Genomic DNA, 19,994 nt, shown 5'->3' on the forward strand with positions numbered 1-19,994 from the left:
CATGCTGTCTACCGGTTTGTGACGTCTCGGCATCTGTCGAGCAGTTTTCCCGTGGCAGGGCGTCAATACGTGGGATTCGCTGCATCGCATGTCTACTGGAATAAAATTATCTGACTTTCCGCCGTTACAATCTTTCCTCGACTAGAACGAGTTTTGTGCGGCCGGCATCGACATCTGAAATGCAGAGTTTGTTATCCCGGTTATTACCCCATGTGCGCGTGTGTAAAAACCGTGTTCAAAAGAGGCAATTTCACGGGTATCATCCGTAGCAACTAAGTTTTCAATTATTCATTTTTAACTTATAAATTTCGGGCTGCTATGTGGGCATGCCCCAAGGAAATTCGAACATTTAAGGGTTCACATTCAAAGGCGCCCAAGTGGCGTTATGAGGGCCGCTTCCGGGACGACCAATACGGCGTTCCCCGTTGTGAAACACATGTTCTTGTTGCTCGTAGAAAGAAATCAGGTACGGGTGTGCCCATTCCCAGCTGTGTGACAGAAGAACGATACCGGTAAATGAAGGGATGGTATAGTGTTGCAGAACCCTTATATCGGTAAGGGGGCTCTGCGTGCCACCTGGTCAAGCTTTCCCTGATATCAGTTGGTTCAATCCTGTCCATAAAAGTGGTAGCCGAAGGCGGCAATGATTAATCAAAAACCCTTGTGCAATGGAAGGAAGCAACCTCTACGATGCTAAAAGACAGGCGGGAGTAAGAGCAGCTGCGGCAGCGAAAAGGGAGGGCAAGCACCTTCGTCCGTGTACTTCCCAGCAACTTTCATTGGAACGTAAAGCAAAAGGAGGGAATTGTATTTGAAAGCCGATGCGCACTACTTCTTTGCATTTTTGCATAAAAAAGTTCTGGGCCAACTTCACTAACCTGAAACCTGGGGAGGGGTGAAGCATGCAGTGAATAAGTGTATAATTGGTGCCTTGGAATTTTTGCAAACGGAGATGAAACCGTCGGTGGGTAGAGGTATACAGCTCTGCTGTAAGTCTCGTGTCTTTGAAGCACGAAGCGTTCTAGCGCGAGGCGTTGGAAAACGAGTGTCCCGATGTGTTCTTTTAGTACGCGTTTTTGCCCATGGAGATGAAACGTTCAAGCGCGAGGCGTTGAAAAACGAGTGTCCAGGTGTTTCAGTACCATGACTACACGAAACGATGACGACGACAAGAGACGCCGACAGCCCTAGCCACTAAGAGGGATCGCACTAAAAAAGTAAGTGGTGAGTTCACGGCTGGCTGTGGACACAATAAATTGTGTCACATCCCTCAGCGCTTCGGGGCCTACTGTGCAGTGTCTTTGCCCTAAGATCAGTTCAAAAGCGCTTTACCCACGCGCATGCTCTCCTAACAGAAATGAAAAGAGGCCAGTGATATTCACGCGAGTAAGGTTTGCTCGATGGGGTTCATGCCGCAGTCGTGATGAAATTCCAAATGGTTCGTTGTGCCCAATTTATAATTGTATTTGAACGGGTTTATTTATTTATTTACAAGATACCTACATCGCCACAAGGGCATTTTTGTAGGGGGGACATGCAACATGTACAGAACAGAGAATACAAATACATTTATACATCCATACACTTTTTCAAAAGCACTTATTCATATTGAATAAAAAAAACGAACACCACACTAACTGTGAATATGCAAAGTCGCTGAAGGGCATTGTTAGTTACTGCCCCGCTCCAGGGAACTGAGCCTCTCCCGTAGTTTATTGCCGCTGTGACACACGCAGTGTCACTATTGTCTTCTTCAAGCTCCCTTTGAAGGAGCAACAAATGCAACGCAGCTAAAACCACTAGAAAGAAATGCATTTAATTTTTCCCCCAGTAATACACGATGCTCCAAAGTATAATCGTATTCATACCCTGTAAAAGGCTTGTACGCGCCGCTGCAACGGTTACAATGCTAAAACGTCCGCGCAAGGCAGCTTGGGGCTAAGTATATAACATATAAAACCGGCTTCCAAATATTCCCTCCAAGCTATTCTATCGTAAAACAGGTTGCTAGAAGTTGTTAAAGGAGCACTGACACGAAAATTTTATGTTACACTTTTATTGCTTTTATCGATGCTTAATGGTCTGGCCAACCTGAAACAGCACTTAAAATACTTCAGCGCGCGATAGTTAATTACACTGAACGGCCTGAAAATCGTTTGTTTCAAATTCCCGCGCTTTCATCCCGAACGGCGCATATGACAGACTCCCTGCCTGACCTCACCGCTGTGTGCGGACGTCACTGGCGCCCGCTTGAGAGGGTGTTCCGCCCGCTCGCCGCACGGTGCGGCCGCGTGCGTGAAGTGACGTCACGAGTTTTTGACGAGCGCTGTCGCGTCACTTCTTTTTCCTCTCCTGGAGTGATGTCGCGCTGATGTCCATTTGCTGAGTGCCGCTCCGCGTGCTGCTCCGTCGGCGCGATAAATGAGATCCAATTGAACTATGTTCTTCGCGCCGCAGGCCGCTCATATTTCAGCCAGGGTATTCTGTTGAGTGAAGGAAGCGAACTGTGCAATAATATTAAAGCCGAAAATTGGTGTCAGTGCTCCTTTAAGTCGCTGAAGGAAATCTGCTGTATTTTCTCTAAAACCTACCTGGAGGTTTTTAGCGGCCTCGTAGATTTCTTGAACAGCCGAGAAGGACTCCACTATCGTCACTGGAGCACCCACATAAAGTGCAAGGAAATACAGAGCAAACCCAAGGCAGGAGGAAATGTTGAGCGACCCAAGAAATGTGTCATCGGCGCTGAGCACTTGGGCAGCTCTAGAATAAAACCAAGAAGTGACTCACAAAACACTGAACTCTTAAAACGACGCGCCAACAAATTCACACAGCACATAACATGGCTGTCACGGACCCCTCTCGGAAATATAGGCAGTACTTTATCTAGTATTTCTGTATTTATTATTTCGCTTACAGACGGAGCTCTCCACAAGACAGCAGATGTCACGAAAGAATGAAGTGAAACCAAATCTTAAATAATGTCGTGTGCCATCAAAGCGCCACACGTGACTCACAAATCAAGGGGTATTCCAAAACTATCGAAAATTAACGAGCTTAACTAATCCTTCTCGTATGATTGACAACACGCGAACATCACTACTCGTCGAGCCATGCCTTCTCTGGCCATAAAAATTGGTAAATCGGCGATAAGCCCTGGCTGATGCTGCCATCGCCAAGGGCAATCCCCCTTATCCCGTCGGTCAGAATTCCAGGTTCGTATATTGCGTCGTAGTCCACTGGCGTGCACATGATTTCATTGTCATTGGACAATGGCCTTCGGTTAGAATATGTACATTATTTACTCGTATGTCGACGTCGCAGTTAGTAGGGAAAGTGGTGGCTCGGAAATGAGCTCTTGAAGTCTGCTATCATTGTTCCCGAACAGTTATATTTTACGGCCTGTACTAATCCTTACGATTAGATGACTTTAATAATGTGCCTAACAAGGTGCCTAACAAGCGCAGCTGTATATGCCAGAACAAACATCTGTGAGTTCCCAGCAGTGCATAAATCAGTGCGCATGAGCAAAAAAAAAAAACAGTAGTAGAGCAGCTGGGAGCAAGATAAGGAGGAGTACTTGCGGTCTGATCTCGGTGGGGCACGCGGTGGGGACCTACATATACTTTCGCAGCTTCGGCACGCAGAGTACACGATTCAAGGCTGAGGGAGTAAAAGAAAAGGGACGTCTGGCGCTTTCGCAGCATCGATGGGACGCTACAAAGTATGCTGGGAGTGCACACGTAAAAAGTGTAATGGAGGAAATGCAGAATTAACGTCGCGTTTGAAGAACAGCGCCGCGACCATCGCCGAGAGACTGCCCGCCCCCGCTATGCCGGCAACTCTGCGGAAAAGGGGACAGCGAGGCCTAGTGCAAGCGTCAACGTCCGTTCTACTCTGCAGCCCGTCCATTGACGGTAGTTTTACGAAGCCGCATGGTCGGCATTTAAATAAACACGTGATAAACCAAAACCAGACTTGGGCGTGTCTTCATTTCTCGGCGTAATGGGGCGCGCAAAGTGGCAAGTAGTGGAATATCACAGTTAAGAAGCAGTCTAACATACTGGCGTGATAGACTTAAGGAAAACCACCCTGCGGTACTATGAGGGCGGCACTAGTGCGTCATTGTGTCCATTGAAACGAAACTGCCTTTGTTTGAGTGGTATGTCTGATGATTCTGTCCGTTCAATGTGTGCCTCGTCAAGTAAGCCCTGTTTATTTCCTTAGTTAAAGAAGCCAACCAACCCTTCCCCTAACGATAACAGGGGTGGGACCAAGCTTTTCGGCATTTCGTACAAATCAAACCAAAAGTCAAAGTTAAAGGGAAGGGAAGAGGTTTCAGAAGTCAGAAAAAAGTTGGCTAGCTGCCAGTACGAATTGAATGGTTCCCGTGAACGGAATATTTTCGCAATACCTGCAATAGAAGAGGTGCAATACGTAAACAAAAGGGACCGGATGTCCCGCCTCCATCTGGGCACGCGATGCAAGAATACCGAAGAGGGGAGACGAAAACCGACCGGTAGACGTCATAGCTGGATTTCCGGTCGGAGCGGCCGCCTGTGCCACGCTAAATAACTAAATAACGATCTAAATAACCAATTTAAAAATTTTACAAGTGCGTGGTGATGTGTCCTTCAGTTCTCCCGTACAAAGGAATCCTGCGTCTTGGCTTTGGCTAAAGCCTTGCGCGGCCAAGTACAAACTTCCCCAGTTGAGCTGAAGGCGGTCTACAATGCTCTTGATGGCTTTGCATCTACCAATCACTGCGAAGAAGAGGACAACCTCTTCGATGCATATGACGACGATTAGTAGCACCGCAACTATGCAAATAAACAATGATACCAAAACGTACATATGTATCGCTCACCTGCAACAGCTTCGCCATTGAGACTTGCGCTCGAGTACAAGCTTCCCTGATTTTTTTTGCACTTTCCCTGCTTCTCGTCCAAGTATGCAGAGCAAACAAACCACCGCATCTACTCAAACCTTCACTGGCTCCCTCAAAACCAGCTGCAGTTTCGTTTGCTAAGCAAGCGACATAACGGCTGAATCAGCGCTCTGAAGTGCCGCTCATGTACAACCTCAGACAGCTTCATTTTCACATAGGTAAAATATATGATCTGTAGGTGTCGCATTAGTAGAAAAAAGTAGAGTTGGGATGGCACGGAACGCTAAGAAATGCACATAGACCGTATGGGTAATAGGTTGGTTACCTAGTGAGGGACGGCAAATAGAAAAATACAGAGTCCTCAATTTCGGGGTGAGATGAAGAAAAAGGGGGCTATACAGAAAGTGAGTTCAGACAGCACTGAATGGTAGTTTTTCATGTTTGCCTGGGAGGCCTCGACCCGGCAGTAAGCACGCTTTTGCTGGCGGTAATGTTGTGCAGCCTGCTTTCTTATGCCCGTTCAGCGATTACAACCATCTTGCGCTATTTCAATCAGTGTTGCTTTCAGGGTATTTTTGCTGGGGACAAAGATTTGTGAAGATTCCATGAAGAATACTTACTCGCTGCACATAATTTGCTGCAGAAAGTATTTCTCAGGGCGTTCTGACCACTTCGATAGGCCCGTAGTTCCAGACGACCAGTCCACAAAAGTGCAGGCCCCTTCTCGTATGTCTTGTACTCTTGCTGTGAGATAAAAGTCCCTTACACACTTGAAACCCGGTATTCGCTCACGTACGGTAAACGCGCCCTGGGGAAGATCACGTAGAATATTGTCAGTATGTGAAAAAAAAAAGCACTACTGGTGTTACTTTTCTAAACAATTTTTCAAATACGTTTTGAATACTTTGAACGGAGCCGGTGCAGCAAGCGGAATGCGGAAATGAGTACTGTATAAAATAATTTTAATCCCAGCCCAGCGCGAAAAATGTTTCCCTAATTTCTTTTCGACATTTTGGGTTATCACAAGCAATTTGTATTTGAAAGTAATAATTATGCACCTGTTGCCGTGTATCATCACATAACTTGAAAAGGCGTTTTTCTGCGTGTTAATTTAACAAAATTTTGGTTGCATGCTTGTGTCAATTTTTATAACCGTAGCGATACTTTCTGAATTGAGTTTCCGAAGCATTTTGCAGAACTACCTGCGTGACCAATGAAACGTAAAATATCATTTGAAAATTTGATATGGACCAAGGGTGCTAAATTTATTCGTTATCTTAATTTTTTCAAGTGGAGTTTCTAAAGACTATGGTAAGCACGCCGTAACTAACTTCAGATATTTTTCTCTCCTTCCGCCACTCCTTTCCGATAAAAAACTGAATCATGTTTTTGTCCAGAATGGTGGTACCGGTGCACATTTTATGTACATATTCGCGCATACGTAGGTTTTCGACATTCAATGATTTATTTATTCTTACACCACCATTGTGACGGTCACGGAGACAATATCTTTGTCACAGGCTAAAAAGGCCACACATAAAGTTTTATTCTGGGTGGGAAAAAAATGCTCGCATAGAGAAGTGAGTGAGCAAACTTTTACTGGAGCCGAGTACAAATAAATAACAGAAACAGAAGGCGGATGCACTGTCCTGAATCCAGACAGCTGAGAGTTGCCCCCGCTTACAGGGACCGTATAGGATCGGATGTTCTTAAAATTCAGGGCGCGAACTGGGAAGTCCGCCCTCCTACTGCTCTAGAGACTGAATGCAAGGGGCGTTGGACGTTAGGGGCATTGCCACACAACGAGGTGCATGGTGCAGGGAGTCCGGCAAGAAGGGCAGCTGTAGAGGTATCGGATATGAGAGTAATGGTATACGATGAGGTATTAAATTATGTTTTTGATCCGGAAAATGCGGGTGTCGTGAGGGTTACGGGGTGGGTAGGGTGAAAGATAGTGGAAGCGGCTGTGTCGGTAGTGGTAGAGAATTTTAGTCTAGCAAGCGGAAACGGCTGAGGGGTAGGACTGCCGAGTCGTACGCCCTCAATAAGAAATCCCGGCAAATGACGTCGCGGGCAGCGGCGTCAGCCGCGTCATTTCCTGGGAGGGAGAGGTATCCTAATGTCCATGCGATTAGGATGTAGAGGAGCACTGGAACTGTTTGAAGAAGCTTGACAGCGGGGGAGGATATGCGGCTGTGTGGCTATTGCGGCATGCTTGCTGACAATCTGTTATTACCGTGACGTAGCCGCCCGGCGTTGTGGGGGCTGCGAGAGTAATGGTGATTTGCGGTTTCCGGTAGGCGGTTTCCGAAAGGGGAGTAAAACAAACATAATGACGGTTTGGGGAGTAAAATAATATTTCCTCCGCCAGTACCTTGGTTAGATGTGATCATATCACAAGGCTGAAAATGTGTAGTTGTGCATTTTCAGACAAAAAGATTACATTGTATGCCCTGGCGGAGCCAATGAACACCTTTAATAATGAACATGCGAAGTACTTACCGTTAGGGGGTGGTGCTCCTTTATCCAGGAAAAAAGGTGTGCATATTTTTCTTCAGTAACCACATGTGTTGCACAGGCTTCTTTCATTCGTCTGTGTATTTCGTCTGCAACGTTGTGTTCGAACAACCATTATTTAGGGTTCTCTCAATCATTGCAGATCACGTCGGAGTGAAGGCTTTCAATGTGGAGGGTTTTTACATAAGAATGTAATCTAACAGCAATGTAAGAACGTGTGAAAGCCGCAGACGGCGCCTGCACGGAGCCCTGTTATTGTTGCTGCCTCATTGTGCAGATGGAACAAAATCCTAAAGGCTCTACCTGTGTTAAATGTCAATCAAGCGTGTCGGATGCGGTACTCTTGGCTGCGATGCTTATGTCAGATGGAAAAGGCACGCGCGTGTTATGCCGGCTGTGTGGGTGTCTTCATTTCAGTGGCACTCCTTCACATAGTCGGTGAGGTAGTTTGAGACCAGAAAGGGTCAGTTCTAGCTACAACCACACTATGTAGTGCCCTTAGCTTCGAAAGGAACAATAACCCGCTAGGCAAGTTGTGGCACTTTTTATCTCATTTTGTGTCCCTTCATCGGTTCCGAAAAAAAATGAACACTGCAAGTGCGGGACATATAAATTGATTGGAATTTAACATTGATCTGCTATATATTAAAGGCCGATAAGTACTTATGTTGTCGAAAAAACTTCTTGGAGTGTTTATGACGTGTCCCCGGAATAAACAAGTTACATGCTGTCTACACTAACGTAAACCGACTAACTTGTATACTGAAAAAGAAGCGACGAAGGCTGAAAACACAGCACCCGACGCCCGCCGCACGCGGGATGGCTTCGTCTTTGGTAACATCTGTTAAAGGGGAAACGCTTAGTAAATTGTTTTGGAAGATGAGTTCGTGAAGCTGTGTGCTAGCGTTGTGGCGAGAGAAGGTGGGACAAGAAACGCGATATTGCGTTGACGGAACAAGAAACGCGTGTCTGCTTTTCCTTCCCCCGGGAATGCGCATTGGTTTACCTGCGCGACGTTGCTCGTTTTGCTCTGACAGCTTTGATTTCGTTGTTGAAAGCAAAAATAGAGGCATGCAAAGTGTACAGGCGCCTCAAAATTTGCAAGAAAGAAAACGCCATCGCTGATTGGGCTGCCACTGGGCCCAAATATTTTTGATATTCCTAGAAACATGAATTTCCGCTGAACAGTTTTCTGTCTGGGAACATAATCTAATACATCCATGTTTAAGCGGTGGCATGAGTAACGCCGGACAATGATGCAACGCACTACGCGTTCTCAGGACGGGGGGCCACTCGGTGAAGGGGGGCGGTGGCTCTTAATTAGGGTTTTTTGCATTAGGTCTATTTGATGTAATATTGGATTATTAGGTCTCTTAGAATATGCAAACATGGTTTTAATGTGGTTTAGATAGGCTCGAGCTCCCTAAACACGTTCAATGTTGTTTAGTGCGCGGGAAGCCATTAAGAACAACGGGTAGAATTCTTTGGCGATTCCAAACCTGTTGGTGCGACTGCATGGAAAGCTGGACTCTTTGTGTACACTCTCTGTCCCCCGCGCAAATAGACGAGCAAATAACCGAATACCTGCTCTGCTCCCCCAAACCCAAGCAACCATCTCTGCACAGGTGGAACCTGCAGTTTAGCGAGCGCAGACGAATTGGAAGCATCTATTACATTGCTACATGTACGTTGGGTGCATACGCTTGCTCTTTTTGCACAACTTCGGTACATAACCCTACGTGGCTGGTACAGGATATGGGTAGCGGGTAAAATAGTGTTTTCATTCACGTGGTCTATGTTACGGCAGATTTATCGACGAGAGTGCAGAAGACGCAATCTTCTGTTCCGGCTGCATGCTAGTGCTGGCCTTTCAGTGAGTGCTACAGACGTTTTATTCAGCGTAAGGTGGAGGTAGGGGGTGTTCTTAGCCTCCTATGTCCCGGAGGCCGGCAATCTACGCTGCTTCCAAGGCGCTGGTTACGAGTGCTCGTTTTCTTCGGCGATAACTAGCGTACTTGTAAAAGCGATGAATGCGGTCGAATAACCTTCATAAATTCCCCATTTGTTAAACAGTAGTGAGCGAATGCCATCTTACCCTCAACTTGCAGATGTCGGGCTAAACACCGCGTCCCACCTCTGTAGGGACCTTTATTTCCTTCGAGAAGTATTCTAACCCCACAGACACTGTCGTACACCATATAGAACAGCTCGGCCTTCAAAGTTCTCACCAGACAGAATATTGTGACCTGGCGGCAGAGCAGATGAGACGAACCATGAAGAAGGGGTACAATGTGTTTACATTATTTACATAATGGCGATCAGACAGCCAGCGCAGGGTCTACCAGCCCCTTTATCTTCGTTGTCGTCACTGGTCCTGTTTAATGTCGCTGAGTGGTATTGCCCTCCACTATGCCCCGTGACAATATGCTCGACTCCCGGAGACACGTAAATGCCATACGCGGCATTCTTGCTGAAATAACATAAGTTTCACCGCCAACGAAAGGACTTTACTAAAAATGTGACATTACTTTAATTATTGACAGAATAACGCAGGAATAAAACGTTTTCTGAATATCAAAGTACAACCTGGGGTGCCAAACAGCCGCCCCAAAACCGTGTTCAGAAAAACGTATATTTAATGTACTGGTTGCAACAGGTGAATGCTTTAAAATGCCGGCTGATTACCAGCGTCCAACCAGACGGCTGAGGTTACGAACGTTGCTCCCACGACGAGCATGCCGCAGATTGCTGAGAAGCTTTCGATGCCGTTGTCGACATGCACGTAAACTCGGTCACCTGCGCCAATGCCTTCGCTGAGAAAGCCGGCGGCGCATGTTTGGATCCTTGTCAAGAGTTCAGGGTACGTCAGTTGATCTTCCTTGTGGGTCTGCACACGATGTGGTGGTCGTGTAGAACAAAAGCAAAATAGACAAATTTGGTACAAACAATGTGATTGAAAAAAATAATTCTTGGAAATAAAAAGGGGATGACCGAAGCAATCAGAATTCAGCCCAATGAACTTTTCACACTTTTTTCTCCGTCCTTATCACAGTGAGATTTAGAAATGTAACAACAAATCTTGTTTATTTTTACGGCAAAAAAAACAAATTAGTTCGTCCGGGAGCGCCTGTACACCGACGAAGTTCGGGAAACTCTGTATTTGTTGTTTTTCTTTGAGCGAATGTTCGGTGTGGGCCCTTGGACATGCCGCCATCCCTGACAATGTAGCGCCCCACGCCGCGCATCGCGATATGATACACCGAGCCCTTGCCGACTGCGGCCAATCTGCCCCCCCCCCTCCTAAAATCGATGATGATGATCGTTGGATGTTTATGGCGCAAGGCCAACTGGGGCAAAGAGCGCCAAAACAATAGTCGATGATAGGGGTGAAACCTTAAATACTAAGTAAAATCAGCAAAAACAAAAGTAAAGTCACAAAACTACAATGAGCATGGCTGGTGTATAGGGCCAGATTTCATGATGCGCGATAGGAAATGAGGTTTAAAAACTTGACTTCTGACAAATACTCAAACACACGTTTAACAGAAACAATGGCTTCGTCACCTAGAAAAAACGATGGATGTAGGGGAATATGTTGTCTGTAGAGTTCTCTGAAGTGTTTGTGTCGTGTTGTGTGAAGTGCCTTGCATGTGATTAGTATGTGCACTACGGATAGGGCCTCTCCGCACCTGCTGCACTGGGGTCTAGAAGATCCCGTCAGCAGATACGAGTGCGTCGCATGGGTGTGCCCTATCCGCAGCCTACCCAAGGCGACTTCCGTGTGTCTGTTGTGTGAGTCAGATGTGTACCGTCCCAAGTGTGGCTTTATTACATGTAGTTTGTTGTCTGTCTGTTCATCCCAGTGTGTTTGCCATGTTCTACGCAAGTGTTGTCTTATGTGTGGCTTGAGGTCTGTATATGGTACGGTTGTTATGTCTACAGTGTTCCTGAGTGCAGCAGCAGCTGCCCTCTCGTCTGCCAACTCGTTTCCAGCGATCCCAGCGTGTCCTGGGACCCAGCAGAGGAGCAGCTGATGCTTCCGCGGATACACAGACATGATAGATTTAAATACAAGATTAACTATGTGGTTTTTGGGGGGTGTATGCGATGACAGTGCGCGAACAACACTCAAGGAATCTGTGTAGATGATAGACTTTGGAATTTGATTTTCAAGTATGTGTCGTACAATAAATAAAATTCCATATGCTTCTGCTGAGAAAATTGTTGTGTGGACGCTCATGGTTCTGGCTGCACTGAAATTCGGACCATGAGCAGCACAGGAGACCATGGTGGAGGTTTTAGACGCGTCACTGTAAAATTCTGCAAGTGGGTATTTAAACTGCAGAGACAGAAAGTGCTGCAGTATAGCAGCTCGCGGTACCCGATTTTTGTCAAGTTTCATAAAAGAAAGGTCGGAGGAAACAGGACGAACTTTCCAAGGAGGTAAAATGTCTGAAAAGGATGATCTGTACACGTCTAAAAACGAAGCGCTCAGATCCGAGGCTCGCTCTCTCACTCGAAGTGAAAAGGGCAGAGGAACGGATGGGCGATTTACAAAAAGCACAGATGTGGATGTGTCGTTAAAGACAGGATAAAAAGGATGGTTATTCAGCGATGAAATTTTAAAAGCATAAAGTAAGTCCATGTACGTCCGTTGGTTCTCAAGGCTCCACTTATCACATTCAACATACATACTCTTGACAGGGCTAGTGCGAAAAGCAGCCGACGCAAGCCGTAGCCCCAAGTGTAGTACTGGGTCAAGCATTCGTAACGCCGTTTTGCTCGCCGACCCATACACCACACTGCCATAGTCCAAACGAGACCCAACCAAAGCAGTATAGAGCCGTAGTAGGAGTTCTTTGTTGGAACCATACGATTGATGGGAGAGAACCTTAAGTATATTCATTGTTTTCAGACATTTATGTTTAAGTTTCTTGATGTGTGGAATGAATGTGAGTTTCTGGTCAAACACAACACCTAAGAACTTGTGCTCCTTGTTCACAGGAAGCGACACGCCATTGAGGGTAATGTCTGGGTCCGGATGGACCCCGCGCTTCCTGGAGAACACAACGCAGGAGCTTTTTGCAGGATTCAATCTAAACCCATTCCTGTCTGCCCAGCCGGCAAGCTTCTTGACACCGAGCTGGACTTGACGTTCGCATATTGACATATTACATGATTTAAAAGATATTTGCACGTAGTCTACATACATGGAATAAGAGATTGTTGGTGGCAGTGCCTTTCCAAGAGAGTTCATCTTTACTATGAAGAGAGTGCAACTCAACACGCCACCTTGCGGCACGCCGTTTTCTTGGACGTGAACCTTTGAGAGTGCACAACCAACTCTTACTCTGAACGTTCTCTCCGACAAATAACTTACAAGGGTGTTCAACATATTACCCGAAAGACCGAATGACCTCAGGTCACTAAGGATCCCATAACGCCAAGCGGTGTCGTAGGCCTTCTCGAGATCGAAAAAGACAGTTACGCAATACTGCTTATGCACGAAGGCATCCTTGATGTATGAATCAAGTGCAACCAGTTGATCGTTTGTCGATCGCCCCACCCTAAAGCCTGCCTGGCAGCTCTCGAGAAGACCATTGTACTCAAGGAAGTACACGAGCCTGCGATTGATCATCTTCTCGAAGAGCTTGCACAGGCAGCTCGTCAGGGCTATTGGACGATAACTTGAGGGGGACGACGGGTCCTTTCCCTCCTTCAAGAAAGCCACTACAATGGCCTCCCTCCAAGAGTGTGGAATGTGCCTCGAAAGCCATATTTTATTATATAGATGTAGAAGTGCTTCAAGTGTGTCTGCGTGTAGGTGTTGTATCATTGTGTATGTAATGTTGTCTGGGCCTGGAGCTGAGGGTTTACACGTGCTCAGAGCAGCCCTCAGTTCATGTAATGAAAACAGGGAGTTGTAAGAAGTCTGTGATTTGTTGTTGTCGCGTGGGGACTTCTTTTCACAACAGGCTTTATGTTTCAGGAAAGTGTTTGTGTAGTGTGCTGAACTGGACACGTGTTGGAAGTGTTGTGCGAGTGTGTCAGCCTGGTCTTCGAGTGTGTCCCCTGTAGTGCTGACCAGAGGCAGGCTGTGTGTTTGTTGTCCCTTGAGTTTGCGTATTCGTGTCCATACTTTCCTTGTGTCTGTGTAGGAGTTTATTGATGTTATGAATATACGCCAACTCTCTCGTTTTGCCTCACGGCGCACACGTTTTCCTAACGCCTTGGCCCGTTTGAACAAGAGGAGGTTTCCCGACGTGGTGTACCGACGAAGGATACCCCACGCCTTGTTCTGGGCCTCTCGCGCCCGCCTGCAGTCCTCATTCCACCACGGCCTCCGCTGGTTGCGCGGGGCACCAGAGGCGTGGGGAATGGACTTTTCGGCGGCGTCGAGGATGTGCGCCGTGAGCAGTTGGGTAGCTTCTTCAACGTGTAGGTGTCCTATGGATGTGTGGTGTAGTTTGGATGTCTCTGTAAATGTATTCCAGTTAGCTCGTGCTTCATTGAACCTATTATGGGAAGATGAACTGCTTGGGCCTTTACCTATATATCTAAGTGAGGTGGGGAAGTGGTCACTACCATATGGGTCAGTTCCCACTCCCCACTCGACAAGAGGAAAGAGAACTGCGGAGCCAATAGCCAAGTCAATACATGAGTATGTGTTGTGACCTATGTTATGGTATGTAGGCTGTTTATTGTTGAAAAGGCATGCTCCAGAAGATGTAAGGAATTTCTCTATCAGGCGACCTCGGGCATCCGTTCTGGAAGAGCCCCAAAGAGAGTTGTGAGCATTAAGGTCGCCTGTAAGGATGTATGGTTCGGGCAGCTGGTCTACCAGCGCCTCGAAGTCGGAGCTCGTAAGTGCAACATCAGGAGGAATGTATATGGAGCATACCGTTATCAATCTATTAAATATTATTGTGCGGACGGCTACAGCCTCAAGGACGGTGTTCAAGGTGACAGGGTGGCATGCTAAGGATTTGCGGGTGATTATGGGAACACCGCCAGAAGAGTGTGTGCAGCCATCCCTGTCTTTCCTGTATACCATGTAACTATTCAAGAAATTTGTGTGTTTGGAATTCAGATGTGTTTCCTGGACACACATTATACTTCGCTGATTGGCATGCAGAATCTCATAAACGTCGTCAAGAATATTCAGAAGGCCTCTGCAATTCCATTGAACAATATTTTCTCTTCCCATTATTATGTGTTCAGAGCTACTGGAGTGTGACTATTTATGTAGGGTCTTTCGGGGCTTGCACTCTTGGAAGGGGTTTTCTGACCTTCTCTACTGACCTGGACGTCGCAGCCCGTTCCTTCCGCTGCGATGAAAGCCGAAAGGGCTCGACGTCCATGTCGTCATCTGAAGGCAAGGGGGTGCCCAGCGGACTGGGCCCCCTTGACATGGTACCCTTTCGGGTGTTCTTTGCCTGCGCTGCCAGTGCCGAAGGCGTGGGGAGCACCCCAGATGGCACAGGCAGTGAGGAGGGGGAAGGGGTCGCTGCGACCGCCTCCGTCTCCATCTCGTCCGGGCCCTCGCGTGTGCTTCGGGCCGGTGGAGAGGGGGAAACGGTGGGTGCAGCAGCATCCCCACCGGACGTGGATGCCACCACAGCCGCTGCTGGCTCAGCGAGCGGTGCGGAGGCGGGTTGGGCTGCCAGAGGCAACCCTGGGGGGGGGGGGGCGGGGGCGGGACCAAGTCCGACTCGCGGTACTGGGTCCCCGCCGAAACCAGACGCCGCTCCGCCCCCCGGCGAGCTGCGTCGGCGTACCTCCCCAGGGGAAAAGAGGCGAACCTCTTTCGCGCCTCGGGGAAGGTGATGTTTTCAGTGACTTTGATGTTGATTATTTTCTTCTCTAGTTGAAACTTTTCACAGGCGCGAGAGTATGCTGCATGTGGACCCTGGCAATTCGGGCACGTAAGGTTGGTTGCTGTGCAGTTGTCGGATAGATGATCATGCTGGCCACATTTGGCACATGTTGTTCTGCCACGACAGGAGTTGGTACCATGCCCGAACCTCTGGCACTTGAAACAGCGCTGCGGGTTCGGGATGTATGGCCGGACAGAACAACGGATGAAACCTGCGTTGATATGCTCGGGCAGTGTGCAGCGGTCGAAAGTCAGAATCAGATGTTTGGTGGCTATTTCTTTGTTATCTCTCCTAATGACGATGCGCCTTACTGCTGTCACGCCTTGATCTTTTAGGCCTTCGAGCAGATCGGTCTCTGTCTCGGTTAGGAGGTCTGGCTCAGATATCACACCCTGGGAGCTGTTGAGGCTGCGGTGGGGTGTGACTCTGATATCCAGGTCTGCCATGCGGGTTTGGCTCATGAGAGTTGTGGCTTGCTTCTGTGAGTTAACCTCAACTAGGACCTCGCCAGTTCTTAGTTTTTTAGCATTGTATGTGTTGCCTAGGATAGATTCAAGAAACTTAGATACAAGAAATACAGATTGTGAGGAAAGAGGCTTGAATTTGTCAACCGATTCAACTATCAAAAAACGTGGGTAGTTGTCAGGTTTCGGTGAGTTGATGGCAGGAAGACGTGGAAAAGATTCTTCGGTGCGGACCCTTTTCAAGGTCCGATCATGTTTGGGGGGGGGGGGGGTTACGATTTACCATATGGCATGTAATAGAAGCAGGGGACGGGGGTACTTTCTTCTCAAACCTTACCCTGATAGCTTGAGAGGTCCCGGAGCTCCCTGCCTGGTGAACAGACAGGGAGCCCATCCGCCGGAGCTTGACCTGGGCTCCGACGGCCACCGTTTGAGGCTTCTACCCTTCACCTTTAAACACATCACCACGGTAGGTTACAGTTTATGTTGGGGGCTCGGGGTCCGCGGTGTCGCCAACACCGTCACCATGAATACTCAAGGTGCCCCGTGCGGGGCCCTCCTAAAATCAACCCCACCTTTTGAGTTTATACGCACACATTCTGGCTCATTGCAAGCAAACTCGCTGCAGCCTCCTACGGCCACACTGGCGCCTCTCCCTAGAGGGAGCTACAGCTTGGCAGAGACTCCAGACAAATACTTACCCTCCTGCAACGCACCTCCACCTCATCTTCCAACCCAACAACCTTCCGTCTTCGCTTACTATCCCTACCCTTTTAAGGGCATTCGTTAACGTGTCCTTGCTAAAGTGGGATTTACAAGGACAGGAAAAACATGATTTGAAACAAACTGTTGGCAAGTTAGAGCACGACGTAGACACCGACACACCGAAGAACGACGGAACAAACGCTTGTTCCGTCGTTCTTCCGCATGTCGTATAATTCGGGCTACATTTTTTTTTCATCAGAACGTCCTTTTTAACAAGCCTTTTGCAAATAAGCCTTGCATCTCTGGGGTGTTGGCATTTTTAGGAACGCTCTGTTTGAGAAAATTACAGGGAGGGCTCGGTAGATGCGTTTTTAACCGTCGATACTTGTTTGCCCACTTGTTTCGGAGTCGTCAAATGATCCCAAAAAAGTTTTTTAGTGGAGCTGTCAGTCCTATTCGCATAAATATGGGGGCTGATGCTTGTCACGTCCAGGGCGTTCCCAGAAGAGCACATCGACCCTCACCAGGCGCCACATCCTAATTCCCACGCTGCAATGATATACTACACGATTACCGCCTCTCACGCCGTACACGCCACTTCCCTAATTTTGCCCAGGAAGAACAAAACACTTCCTGCCGCATAAAGCCAAACAGGTTCGCTCCCGAAATACGCCTCCACCTCATGCTCCCCACTAAAAAAATTTGGCTGACGATTATAATAATCCCTGATGTGAAATGTGTGCGCGGGGTGAGCTGCAGTCTTCTGGGTGACGGCGCATACCTTCTGCGTCTAGCGTAGTGATAGCAGCGTTAGCGAACGCATGAAGGTGCGTGATACACTGTGGCGTTGTCTCGTCGCGCGCCGTTGCGGAGGACCGTTCATCGCGCTTTTCGCCATATACCTTCAACCTCCGCTTTCCTGCTCGCTCTATCTTCGATGATCTAATCGTTGTCTCGGTTATTTCGTAGCACGTCGCCGCCGGGAAGAATGTCTCGCGCCGTCCTCTTTCTAGCCACCTTCCTCTTACAAACTCGTGTCAGGCTTCATGTATGCCTTCCATGAATACTTTGGTTGGTTAAGTTGGTGAAGAACCCCCCGATTCTAATGCAGAGAAACAATATTGTTACGTGGCGGCAGATGACACGGACCATGTAGCGATGAAGCGATGTATTTACATAATGGTTAAAGAACTATTTACATAATGCCAAAAGGGAGCCCGGCCTGGCAGCGCGGCGCACACAGCTCTTCTTCGTCGTCACCATCCTTGGTGGTGGGCCATGGCGCCACGGGGATTATCCGCCACGTCCCGTGACAATATACACGAGAAAAGGGACGCTAAACAGACACTCCGATATACATGCAGAGATGTCTTAAAGGCTTCAGTTGCTCCAAAGTACCCACCTCATTGGACAAATTTTATACGTGCCTGTGTTTGATTGTTCGGGCTTGTTATGACTAACAAGACAGAATTAAAAATTGGCCGCGTATCTGCTCCTTTCGTTGCAAACGTCGTCAAAAGACGATAGTCTTTACCGACTTTTGCCAAGTAAATGCTTCCCTTCGCTTTCCCGCTCACCTCTCATGTTCGTCTTGCGTCGCGCTCCTCCCAAGGTAAAGACGCCAAAGGTTTGCTTAAATCATTTTAAATTTCCCGCGTTCCACTGCTCTAAACTGGGTGTCTCGATGCCAACGGTGCCGTACGGCGAAGACGCGCGTGAATCGAGTCGCCCTACTTTAACGTTTATAGAACGAACCGCGTTTCCCTAGTCCACGTGCGTTCCAAACAGAACGTGGAACCTAACTAGTGGAACCTTTCCTAACTGTTGCCGGTTGATTTCTTCAAATGCCGCCAGAAGCTATATGGCGCGGGGGACAGCAGGCGACGGCGGAGTGATATTTTTTTCTTCAGTTGATGGAGTATTTAATCTCGCCAAAATCAAACATGTACGATTTTTTTATAAAGGAACGCTGCAAATATCACTTCTGTATTAATTTGTTGTCTTATATATGCGTAATGTCTTTTTGTTCTTCAACAATATTGACAAGTATGAACATATAAACTGGGCTTAAACGTTTACATTTGGCTGTGAGTATATAAGACTATTGCGCCATTAATTTTACTTTGACCCGCCGCGGTGGCCCAGTGGCTAAGGCGTTGCGCTGCTGAGCACGAGGTCGCGGGTTCGATTCCCGGCCGCGGCGGCCGCTTTTCTGATGGAGGCGAAAAGCAAACACGCCCGTGTGTACGAGATTTCTGCGCATGTTAAAGATCCCCAGGTGGTCAAAATTAATCCGGAGCCCTCCACTACGGCGCGCCTCATCGCCTGAGCTGCGTCGGCGCGTTAAACCCTACAATCAATCAATCAATCAATCAATCAATCAATTTTACTTTGGCCGGGTGGCTGCATCGAGTTACAGACAGAGAGACGGACAGACAGACAGACAGACAGACAGACAGACAGACAGACAGACAGACCAAAATTTCTGGGTTTAAGTAGCCCAAGAAAGACTATCGTCTTTAAAAAAAAAAACTAAATGCACGCTCTAATCAGAGAATTGGACGAGTTGCGATCGCAACTCATCCGCCGCCCTAACTATCCCACAAGTACCATTTTGTTAATGTAAGATCACGCAACCCACCTTTAATGAAATAGGCCTACATTCCGACGCGTCTGAGCTCTCTGAATGTTTTTGAGGGAACGAATGTTGAGTGAGTAAGAAGGGCAAAGGCGCGTCGCCGTTGCTAGACATTGCCGACGCGCATAGGGCACGCGCCGGGCGCCCCTACTGCTGAGTGAAAGAATAGAGAACACACGAACGTAGACGCGCCCTCTTTACTCGTAATTCCTCTATCTGCTGTCCGGCTCCCGCCTTCGCGGTCAGCTCCTGCTGGTTGGGAGAGCGATAGCATCCAGGGCGGCACAAAGCTACCCGTAACAAGGCTCCACTCCCCCGATGCTCTGCTCAATAAAGTAGTTTTACACTCTCTCTTTATCTCGTGTTTCCACCACGTGTGGCTAATTCTCTTCGCTGCTGTCAGGTGCGTACTGTAACTGTCACAGCTGCATCTCTAATCTAAGCACGTAGTAACCGTAGGCGCATGCACAGCCCTGGCACAACCACCGCAAAATTCTGCCCCTTATGCGCAATAGGAAGCGGAGATTGCAAAAAAAAAAAAAAAAAACGAATAAAACTTTGCGCCAAGTGCAACCGAAAGCATACGCCGACACTCTTTTGCCGGAAGTGGGCAATTAATTTATGCTCCGAGTGGTTTTAAGGACTGGAGAATGAAAGAAACGCAGCCCCCCTCCCTCCCCCCACAACCTTATATGCCGACATTTAGGGCAGTAGAGCAGAGAAATAAATTGCTTGAAAATAGGTAAATGCTGCCTGCAATGTCCTGGGTATGCGGGCACATGTGTCCGTTCGCTTCCGTTTTTGCTTGGATGCATGGCACTTAGAAAATTTGGGTCTCATCCCAGACACTTCGCGACCGTATAGGGGAACTTCAGCCGACCTTCTTTGTAGTTTGAAATTAATTAAAT

The 19,994-nt window shown here is 47.8% G+C and overlaps 1 protein-coding gene across 1 annotated transcript in view; it reads right to left on the minus strand.

Annotated features, from left to right (window-relative positions):
• The window catches only part of LOC144148003 (3-[(3aS,4S,7aS)-7a-methyl-1,5-dioxo-octahydro-1H-inden-4-yl]propanoyl:CoA ligase-like), a 35,307-nt gene that overhangs the window by 2,288 nt on the left and 13,025 nt on the right, over positions 1-19,994 (minus strand). Inside the window, exons 3-6 of the mRNA XM_077679605.1 lie at positions 10,088-10,289; positions 7,388-7,491; positions 5,506-5,693; positions 2,592-2,760 (exon numbers count right to left, since the gene is read on the minus strand). Of these exons, the coding sequence (XP_077535731.1) occupies positions 2,592-2,760; positions 5,506-5,693; positions 7,388-7,491; positions 10,088-10,289 (663 nt within the window). The remainder of the gene's footprint in view (positions 1-2,591; positions 2,761-5,505; positions 5,694-7,387; positions 7,492-10,087; positions 10,290-19,994) is intronic.

Source organism: Haemaphysalis longicornis, unplaced genomic scaffold (assembly GCF_048455015.1).
Source record: "Haemaphysalis longicornis isolate Haplotype H1 unplaced genomic scaffold, Haemaphysalis longicornis Haplotype H1 scaffold_70, whole genome shotgun sequence".
NCBI classification, from domain to species: domain Eukaryota; kingdom Metazoa; phylum Arthropoda; class Arachnida; order Ixodida; family Ixodidae; genus Haemaphysalis; species Haemaphysalis longicornis.